This window comes from Buceros rhinoceros, unplaced genomic scaffold (assembly GCF_000710305.1).
Source record: "Buceros rhinoceros silvestris isolate BGI_N320 unplaced genomic scaffold, ASM71030v1 scaffold11728, whole genome shotgun sequence".
Lineage (NCBI taxonomy): Eukaryota > Metazoa > Chordata > Aves > Bucerotiformes > Bucerotidae > Buceros > Buceros rhinoceros.
This window is the reverse complement of record NW_010428699.1, coordinates 138,161-149,439: the sequence shown is the minus strand read 5'-3', so window position 1 is coordinate 149,439 and position 11,279 is coordinate 138,161. Positions and strand designations below refer to the sequence as shown.

General features: G+C 39.3%; 1 protein-coding gene across 1 annotated transcript in view; it reads left to right on the top strand.

The window, feature by feature from the left end:
* Positions 1-408: 408 nt before the first annotated feature.
* The window catches only part of LOC104498930 (Down syndrome cell adhesion molecule), a gene marked incomplete at its 5' end in the record, with an annotated part of 63,485 nt that continues 52,614 nt past the window's right edge, over positions 409-11,279 (top strand). The window contains 4 exons of the mRNA XM_010142370.1: positions 409-562; positions 7,080-7,197; positions 8,051-8,214; positions 11,220-11,276. Coding sequence (XP_010140672.1) covers positions 409-562; positions 7,080-7,197; positions 8,051-8,214; positions 11,220-11,276 — 493 coding nt within the window. The remainder of the gene's footprint in view (positions 563-7,079; positions 7,198-8,050; positions 8,215-11,219; positions 11,277-11,279) is intronic.

Genomic DNA, 11,279 nt, shown 5'->3' with positions numbered 1-11,279 from the left:
ACCTATCTCCAGTAGTAAACTCCAGATTCCACAGCAGATGCAGTCTGAATCATCTGTTAGGAAAGTTTTGTGTAAAACAGAATTGCTTTGTCAGAACTGTTTATGATAAAAATTTGTCAAATATGTTCACTTAAGTTGTTTATCTAACCCTGTAAAAATAAACAGTCACACAAAAGACCTAATCTGAATAAAACCAAGATATAGGCCCAAATTCACTGACTATAAATCAATTGCAACAGGTTATTGTCTCTGCTCTGTTTATTGCACCATCTGCCATCTGTTTGGAGTGATTGATACTCATTCAAAGTACTCTGAAATATAACCGGCTTTGTAGCACCCAGTTTAGCAGCAGACTTTCTCCAAATACTGCTCATTTTAGACTGGAAACATTTGTCTCTCCCACCACAGGTAATCAGCGAGTTTGAAGCCTCTCCCGACTCATTTTCCTACAGAATCCCCAACCTGAGCCGCAATCGCCAGTACAGTGTCTGGGTGGTAGCAGTGACTGCCGCAGGAAGAGGCAACAGCAGCGAGATCATCACTGTGGAACCGCTAGCTAAAGGTAGGGTGACAGCACTTTTTAAAGCAATCCAGAACTTTACAATGCTAATTACTGTTATAATTGGCACGTGGCCTCTTTATGCCTCATTGCTTACTGAGAGTGGGATTTGTCAGGAGTAACTTCAGTTCTCTCTAAAAGTTAGGTGACAACTCTCAGCTAATTGCCCAAGCTTTTGCTGTAGTCAGCAGAGAGAATGATGTGCTCCTCTGGGGGGTAACTCATCCCACCTACCTTAGAAGGAAATAAATTGCTTTTTGGAGCAATTTTTGTCTTCTTTTGTTAGGTACAGAGGGTTTGCAGATGATCCCCCTCCCCTTCTAAATGTGTCTCTCTTTTTTTTCTTGCCATACCAGATAAATTCTTTATCATTCCTCTCCTTACTAATATCTCTTGTGTACTCCACAAGTATTATATTCTGTTTAAAATGGTCTGATTAACATATCTACACTCTGAACAATTGTTCTCAACTTGCATTAGCTTTGAAGTTTGCTGCTTCTATTTCAGATATAAAGAAAGGATAATGTGCCTCAAATCTTGAATACTTTTTTTCCAGCTGTATTAGTAGTTCTATTAAAAGATGTTTCTTGGGCTCATGAATTCTGCCTTACTTGTACTGTGAGATGTGATGCTCATAACACCTCAGCACCTTAGCTTGGAAATAGAGACCTAACGTTTTAGAGAGCAAAGTGAAAAGTGAAAAGAGTCCCATCAGCACTAATCTCTATATGGCTTTCAGACTGGTAATCTTTTTCCCCCCACTCAAACTGATAACATCACAGCATGTGCCAACATGAACACTGCGTTGCAGAGTCACCTAGAGTTGCAGGGTTAGATGCGTTAAATTGACTTTACAGTTTTATTCATTCTTCAGTCATATGGCTAATGATGTAGTGACGTAAAATAAAGTGTCTAGTGCTCTCTGATGACAACGCTTTCTAAAAAAGCTTTGCAGATCTTAAGCCAAATGCCACCAACATGAAAGCACTTTTTTTGGTGCAAGAGCTTATACCATCATCGTATGTTGAGTATATACCAACATCATTGCTGTTCCTACTCTCTAGGTGGTAGAGAACCAGTTTGATGGTGGTAGATTAACTGTCAGAGCTATTGTCATGGACGACAGTGATGGGGTTTGGAGAGTACTATTTCAGCACATGACATGGCTTCCTCATGCATGGAAGTTACATAGAGAGTTCCTCAGGTTCGAGATGGGAATGTTTATGTTTTTTCTTTGCCCCTTCTTGAGGCTGAGGTTTTTATCATGGGATGGATATTATTCAACACTGCTGAGAGAAGCCTTTACTAACTGCTATGATACTACAGTAGATCACAATGGAAGATTTTTCATTATAAATACAGGGAGAGTCTAGCAAGGTAAAGAGGGCTAAGCTGGAACAAGCAGGGAAGTGCTAACTCCCCATACCATTGCTTAGGTTTCTTCTGTCAGCTGAGAAGAGTCACCTTCACTTACTATTTCATTCTGGTATTTTTTACAGTCTTACAGAATATCCTTTCTCTTAGTAGCTACATAGTGTTAGTGGAGTGAAAAGTCTGAAGGATCTGAAAATTTTGGATCTTTTTCATTGTTGAATTTCTTCTAGGATAACTGCATACTGCATTATGAACTTCAGCGATACCAAAGTTCAGATCTTGAAAGGTGGATGAGGAGTGTAAAGGGCATCTGTGATGGAAGGGCATTAAAAAAACCCTTAAGGAAACAAGACAAAGGTTTAATTGTGCTTCTTTTTGGTCAGCTGTTACCTGCATGAATGTGTGGTGAAGAAAAGAAAAAAGAAAACAAAAATGGGCATAAAAATAGATGCTTGAACAAGAGAAAAACCAATTAGACATCAATACAGAATCACAGAATCTGCTGGTTGGAAGAGACCTACCTTCAAGTCCCACCCTTCACCCTGCACTGCCAGGGTCCCTAAACCATGTCCCTCAGCACCACAGCCACACGGCTTTTTTTTTTTTTTAAACACTTCCAGGGACAGGGCCAACCCACCTCCCTGGGCAATGTGTTATGGTACAATACTAACAGGTTGAGAATGAAGGCAAACCCAGGACTGTGCAGGGACATAATAGCACATAATGCCTTAGAAGTTCCCTTTCTCCATGTCCAATGCATTTAAAAAAGAGGGAAGTGTTCAAACAGGATGAGTGCAGAACAATGAAGAGTTTGCAGGTACCAAGATTAATAACCTCTAGTTATGAGGTAATACAGTATGAGATTACTCTGCCAAAAATAGAGAAGTTACAAATTAACCCACATGTACTTAAACTGCAGAAGCTTACCAGAAACTGGAATTAGTTCTGCTCCTCCAAAGATGGTTTAACATGATCTGTGATGACAATAAGTGAACTTAAAAATAGCTTGTATGAAAAAACAAGGGGACTTTAAGGAAAAATAATTAAGTACTTCATTATAGACAAGAGAGTGTGAACAAACCTTTACGTTGAAGAATGGTAGAATGCATCTAGTCAATGTTAAGGCTAGTAGTTATACTCCAATATAGTCTGCATTAGGTGATGTTCAGGACAAGCCTCTCTTACATGCGCTTAGGACTGAAAAAGTGATGAATAATCCATTTGTGGAGGTTGTGATGGACACTACAAATACTGATAGGTAGCAATTTTATGAACTTTGGGTGTAGCCAGGTCAGAAATTACTGTATCATCTACAAGATTTCCTGTATGAATGCATCACTAGGCCTTTTAGAGAGCTGGGAGAAAGTGGTGATCAGTGATAAGGGCAGTGGACACACAATGAAAAAGCATGGGCAAAGCTAATAGCCTTGAAGACGTTTCTCACCTCTCAGTACATCCGAAGCAAGTAGGCGTGCGCTAAATCACAGGGTTAGAAGCAGTTATAAACTGATTTTACCACAAGTCCCTTGTACAAGAACATCCTACGGGCCATTGTTGTGAAGTTGTTTGCTTCCTTTTCTTCTGCACTTATTTCACAGTGACTGTCCAAGTAATGATACCATCATGACAGCTAACGAGAGTTAACTTGGAATTGAATTACATCAACTTAATTATAACCCCTGTAAGAACCCCTTTGAGAACAATGAGAATGTCTGGATAGGGATTTGATGTGAAATGGATAGTCCAATTTAAATGAAAGCTTAATTCAAGTTAACATTTCTTTCTTTAGTGTCTCTGTTTTTCAAAACAGATTGTTATTCTCTGTGATTAACTGACAGAAATAAGCAAAACCCCGCCACAAACAGAAAATAATCATGGCAACGACAGTTCAGTCTCCATGTACACCGGCTATGTCCCCAGCCCTCAAATTACGCTCTATTGCTGACTTGAAAGTTGTGAGTTTAGCCTGTCAAATACATCTAAAAGACAGAAAGTCTCGCATGCACATTGTTCCTCTTTTTTCCTGACCATGACTGAAGGCGAATGGCATTTGCCAGCAACATGATGATAATAGATCTAGACCTGTGGCAGTCTTATCCTCTGGGAAGAACTCTCTGACTCTAGTGTTGAGTTTTCCCTGTTCTTGTAGACTCCCTGAGGATTAATGTTGAACAGATTTACCCCTTAGTCTGTGCTTCTTTGTGTGTTTAATGTTTTCAAACAATATGTGGGCCTTGCATGATAGTACTCACAACCCATTGGTTTCTTTCTTTATTAGTTCATCATACTGGAATACACAGGATACACTTCTGTGAGAAAGTAAATGAAACCCCTGACCCAGGGTGTTCACTGATGGCTCTCTATATGGATTAAGCTAAGCTGCAGTGAACTGTCATAGCTCTTGCTCAGTTTCCCTATACAGATTGCCTTTAAAATTCAGATGTGTCCTCTAAAGAAAAATTTTTAAAAAGTATGATACAGCTTCTTGCAAAGAATTTCTGCCCATTTCTTATTCTATGACTGTAAGTCTAGGTAATAGGATTCATAATTTAAACAAATAAACATGCAGAAAACCACATCAGCATAAGAGAGCGCACTGTTCTCTGAAGGCACCTCTTCATCTTCAATTAATGACAGAGTAATTTTCAAAACCAGGAATAGACAAGGTCCTAATCCAGTGCCGTGCCATCTAACGTAAGGCTGGTGGGTAGTCAGTAGGCATGTGGGAAGCTTCGATAACAAAAAGGTAAGCCCTGGAGCTGAATTGCCCACGTGATTCATAAAGCTCTCTGCTCAAAAGGGAGAGAGCTGTGAGATTCAAGGTATTTTAACCTCATGAATGCCTGTTAGCATTTCAAACCTATTGCTTTCAGATGAATTTCACTGGACCTTTATTTTGTTTCTACTTTTCCTGTCTTTGTGTACCTTCTCCATCTCAGAATATTACTACAAGTTAAGCTATAAAGAAAACTTAAGAATTTTCATGCTGTTTTACCATCTCTTTTAAAAGCACTTAGTACATGAAAGAAACAAAGTAATCCATTGAAAGCTGTGGCTACTTTCACAGAAATAGCGTAGCATGCTTTTTCCATGTGCACTCCTGAGTTACAATCTGTGATCTTACCCCTGACTTAGACTTCTGGGAGCTTTGTGTTACTTCCATGCATCACTGTAATATGGGACACACAGGGTATTGAAAATCAGGAGCTACATGTTGTAGCTTTGAAGATCTGATATTGAACTATGACTTAAGGAAGAATTGATGTTGAAATAACTATTAAAGAACTTAAATAAAGGACAGGAAGTCTGATAACAGTAGTGCCACATCACGTTGACGGCTTCAGCAGGATTGCTGCCTTATATATGCTTTGGCCTAGCGTAACTGGCAGCAGTTGGAAATAGCTGGACGTTTCAAGAAACACTGGAGAGGCGGGAATGCAGAGAGAAAAGGATTAATAGTTCATTTTAAATGGGTTTTCAGGCTTCATGTTACACAGGGAATTTTGCACGGAACAGAAATTCAAGGTTCTAATCATCATTGCTCAGAAGGCAGTGCAACTACTATGAGCAGTCCAGATGCTTACAGATGTGTTTTGCAGATATTCATGGACGACAGCACCTCCTGCTGCTTTTTTAAAGGTGACTTGAGTACTATTAGGCATCTTCTGCAAAGAAACCCTGGCACCACTGAAGATAAATGAGCCTTCTAACATTAACTTCAGTGGAGTCAGCATGACTCTGGGTAGACAGAGCGTTTTTCTCTTTCAGTTAGCTTGGTTAATTAGCTTGGTTAATTAGCTTGGTTAATTGGCCCATGGCTTGTGGCAGTGTAGGCCTGTGCAAAACTTGTCTAGAAGATAAGGCCTTAGGAGTACCACAGTGGAAAACAAGGCTGTATCATGAGACTTACCAACCCCACATCTTTGCATTGTCCTGGTGTACCGCCTACTCAGGGCAACATACACCTCAGGACCCTCCTGATGGGGCTAACCACCAGAGCTGCCAGAAGGAGGGAGCCAGGGGTCTTCAGCTGATGGATGGGATATGTCAATGCTTGGCCATTAGGAAAGTAGTGTTGTCCCCTTACCTAACCTTGACTTTGCCCATTACCCTTAATCTTTAAGTAGCTGCTTCTTGTGTTTCCAGTTAAAATTTTGACCACGGAAAAATCTCTCAAAAAGCTTAGTCTTCAACAATGTTTGAAGACAACATAAGTAATAGTCCAAACTGATCACGTAGTCTATGCAATCTTTTTATTAATATCTTCAGTCCCACTGCATCCTGCTCAAGTAATTCTCCTTAACTCTTCTAGGCCTCTTCTTTTATGCATGATGCTTTTTTGAGATGAACTGTCCCAATTATATTTGATGCTGGCTCTCATTTTCATGTTTTTCTAGTTGGTGCAAAATGGATTATTAATATATTTAGAGGCCAATGAGAAGTCCATTTCTATCGAGTCATTTTTGGATAACAACGTACCACGAAGCTCTAACGCAACCTTAGTGTTGTATAATATAGTATATAATATAGTATAATATAGTGTTGTATATTATAAACTGAAACTACAGGAGTGATGTTTTTTCTGATATATTTAGATGATGTAAGAGTTGACACAAATTAAACTAACTTAAGAGTTTGTTCATATTTGTGGACTTCAGATAGACTCTGCAATGTACTAGCACATACATATGTAAAGGTTTATTTTGCTTAGCATCATAGCTGTTGTACCAGTGATGTATCAATAAATTAGTTTTTGTAAGATACCTGTCTACCATGAACATCAGTGGCTGGAATTCTAGAGAGAAGCATCACTTGGACAAAATTTTCATCCATAATTTCTATTATGAAATACATAAAAATCATTAAAGATGATCCATAACAGGTTTTGATCTTTTTTACACAAGGACTCCAGTCCTCAGCCTCATCTCTCTTTTAGCTACTTGCCTTCCATCCAGATAGTAAAACTATAATTTTCGTGATTTAATAAATAGCTGATATTATGAATTAAAATGAAGTAGTTTTCTAAAAACACAGCTTGAAAGGGATTGGTTTGGTTTTCCACATTTAATTCTGGATGTCTGTTTCCCTTCCAAGGGCTGCATGAATGAACACCTCATTTCAGTCTTTCTTGCTCTCTCTTGCTCAGCTCCTGCCAGAGTTCTGACATTCAGCGGCACGGTGACAACTCCCTGGATGAAGGACATTGTCCTCCCTTGCAAAGCTGTGGGAGACCCAGCTCCAACAGTCAAATGGATGAAGGACAGGTAACCAGCAACTAAATGTATATCCTAAATAAAGCCGATTGTTTAAAATCCTGAGGGTTGCAATGCGGGTGATCCTGGATGACTGTGTCAGGAAAACAAAGGACCATTTGCGGGGACTCCACATCATGATAGATGAGGAGTTCAGAAATTCCTTGATCTAAAACTAATTGGCTGTAGTGATTAGAAGGCATCAAGAGGGAGGAGAAATTGTGAAGAAAAGGTAAAGGTAAACATGAAAAAGTAAAACCTTGGAGTCTTTTCTGGTTTAACTCCAGGCACAGTGAATAGTTTTGGTTTGAGAAAGGAAAACGTCTGAATCGTGTTGTGGAGTGCAGTGTACATGTCTTGCACATATCTTCTTTTCCATTAATCTGTTTTGATCTCCAATTTCACAGTTTGACAGTCGCTTGGAAACATATATGGACAATAATTTTCATCCAAGCACTGTGTAAGCAGTGATACTGCAGTGCTATGAAACCATCTTGTTCTTTATACAAATAGGTATTATTTTATAAGTACGTACTTTGTAGCCAGGAACTGCGTTTTATTTTTATTTTGGCACTTTTATGAAATAGCAGGTAGTTAAGGATGGAGCAAATTTCCATCTTCATTTATATTGGGGACAGGATATGTATGTTCTTTAATCAAATGGCAGGTATTTCCAAAACAGAAAATATTCTTTTGCTGTCTTTAATAAAGAGGACACCATCCCATCACCCATTTTCTTTCTTTCTATTCTTGTTTAAAAAAACCAAAACAAACAAAAAACAGTTGCTAAAAAAAAAAAAATCCAATTCTGAGTAATTTAGATTGTAACTTCTTTAATGTATACACTTTGTTTCCTGTGAGGTAGTAACGGGACACCCAGTCTAGTGATGATTGATGGGCGAAGAAGTATCTTTAGCAATGGCAGCTTTGTCATCCGTACTGTGAAAGCAGAAGACTCTGGATACTACAGTTGTGTGGCCAGTAACAATTGGGGATCAGATGAAATAATTTTGAATTTGCAGGTACAAGGTAAGCCTATTGGATCTGTATTATAATTGTTATCTCAGCTATTAACTGCTATGTGCTGGTAATGAATAGGTATGTCTGTTTGCAGATGTATGTAAAATATTAGTATTAATGTGTATTCATATAAATATAGTTCTTCCAAATCAATAAAAAAATATTATGCAGGTCATTCTGACTCAACCATCAACATTTTATGACATAGCAAATGTTTTGATTTTGGTGGAACAATTCTATGTAAGATTTTGTAGGATTTATGACTGAGTACATTCAGTTATCTTCTAATTCTTCACACAGAAAATACCAGCTTATGACTTCTCCTTTCACATATTACATGTATCATTAAATATTGTGAAATTCAGAAAGAGCTGAAGGCCTTTACTTTCACTTCTGAAAAGCTATCAGCAGAAATAGGCCACTGTACTGAGACCTTGGACAAAAGCTTTTTTGTAAGAGCAGGATTTTTTGATGGTGAATATGAAGAAGCATTTAAAATGAGACATCAGTACACCCTTCACTAGTGCATATCGCTAGCTACTTCTTATATACATGTTGAAATGTATATAATGTATCCATTATGGTTTTGATATGTGTAAAAACAATGACACTGTGGGAATACGCGTTAACAGTGATGTGAAGCACAGCACAAGTATTCACATACCAAGATTTTCACTGTGCAGGAGATTTCCTTGCTCACTTACACTAAAGTAGATCCTAAGATCTTCTAAGAAGACTCCTAAGAGTGCTTCAACTGACTGCAATTTGTTGTACCAGAGGCAAGCCAACAGCTGAGTTGGGAATATGGGCCATGATGTGGTCAGTCACACTCCTGTCCCTTGATATGCAATCTAAACTTCTAGTGCAATCATATGAGAACACGGAAGGAGATTGTTTCAACTGCAGACCAGCTGTCTCTGCATAAACCATTCCGCTAAGCCCTGAAACAAATGCCATAGTGTACATTATCTTACCTACTATCCAAAAGCCTAAAGATGCTCTTCTGCAATGTTTGAAGCATGACCACAACAGAAAGCAGTGAGAGAAAACACTATAAAATGGAAACTTCATATTTCACTAAGTACTTTTATAAGTGCATATCCTTGCTAATACTGAACTGTAGTAACTAAAAGCAAATCAATATTACTTCCCTGAGGGACAGGGAAAGACTGGCATTTAACATGTGGGACCACCCCCTATCTTTGCAAGTAGACTGAAGCTGTGATGAAAGGTCTTAAAACAAAACTTTAAGTGCAGTGCGTGCACTCCGTGGAACCAGCCAAGTCAGAATAACGGAACAAATCCACATCACACAGGGAATTTTTCTTTAGAGCATAAACTGTCTTTTTTGTTTTCTTCAGCAGTAGAATCAACTTATCTTTGAATTAATCCACAGCTGTAACCCAGCAGCCTCCACTTCATGTGATAACCTCCCGCCAGCAGTGGTTACCAACACCTCCACCCTCTTCCCAGACTTGCAGTGGCAGTGACTGGAGGAGTTGTGACTGGACTGTTTGCCCTCTTTCCTGGCTTTCCATCTCAGCTTTGCCATTGCTTCTCAGATCTGCTCCCATGATGGATGTTGTCCATGCCTCACTCGTTGTTCTTGAGGCAGCAAAGCTCAATTTCATTTACGTTTCTGTAGAAACCTAGGTTTCTGTAGAAAAACCTGGAGACCTGAAGGAATAACACTTGTTCAGAAGGCAATCTGTAAAATGAACCAGGCACAGTGCTGCTGTGCATGGCCAGAGCAGCACAAAGGATTTGAAACAGGAAGTTCCCTTTCTCCCTCTATCAATTTCTGAACATAAAATTGCAGATGTGAAATACTTGGGTGAAGAGTTAGTAAATATTTACCCTTCAGGGCTCTAATAAATATTCGATTAGCTCTTTGAAGTTTCACCTGGCATTCTTCTCTATTTTAGCAAACACTGTCCTCCACAGCCTTACTGGTTTTGTGCCATGGTTCTGGTTACCTCACTTGGACAACAAGACCAGCTAAATGATTCAGGCAGCAGTCAGGCAAAGACAAGCTCTCCAGCATGTAACCGGCATGTGATTATATTGGCTCATGATAGATTTGTCAAAGTGAAAAGAAAGCTGGCTGCCTCTTTCTGCCCCTGAGAAGCGAACTCTGGAAACCCAGCCACACCAGTGCAATTTATATTATTTAGACCGAGACTAAACTGTCCCATTGCCCGGTCCCATTTCCAGCCCATTTCTCCCTGCCCTGGGAGGCTTGTTGGGATATAGCATGGCTCCTTCTCTGCCCTTTCATGCTGCATTTTCCTCCAACGGAAACCGAACACTGGGCAGAGGATGGGAGATGAGACCTCTGCACTGTCAGGAGCTGGTCCTGGGAACCGTGCAGTTCTTACGTCCAACACTTTAGACGCAACCATAATGTTTACGGGGAGCAGCAGAAATGATGTGTTTCCAGGTTTGTTCAGCCTTTGCTGATAGAGTTGCGTCTCCTTTATAAGAATAGCTTCAGTGAACAGATTGTGTGATCTGGAAGAGATATGGATTTGTCTCCCGTCACAGATCTACCTATGCCGCCTAGTGAGCACTCGCAGTTACACTGGCAGAAACTCTTGTTAGGCATTTCTTTCTCTTAACTTTTGCCATAATAGCCTGCAAACACGTGCATGAGTGGGGCATCATTTGGAAGTGGACACTGCCAGAAATTCAGCTTCTCCATGAAACAAATATGAAAAATAATGGCTGGGTAGCTCATGTTCCCTTCAGATTCTGGCAGGATAGATATGAAAAATTCAGAGAAAAGTGAGGGTTAAGAACTGAAAGACAAAATTATGTAGAAAATTAAATATAAAAAATGAGAGCTTGTCTGCTCTTGTCTTTACCGAGGATGTCAGCTAAACAGACACTTTGACAGAAATAATTTGCATTTTTTGCAACTCAAAACAGTTATTTGATAAATGACTGTTAGAAGGCATTAAGACCATGTCTAATAATTTTAATCTATTTTCTGTTTTTAACTATTTCCCATCTAGTTCCACCAGACCAGCCAAGACTCACTGTATCCAAAACTACATCTTCTTCTATCACTCTTT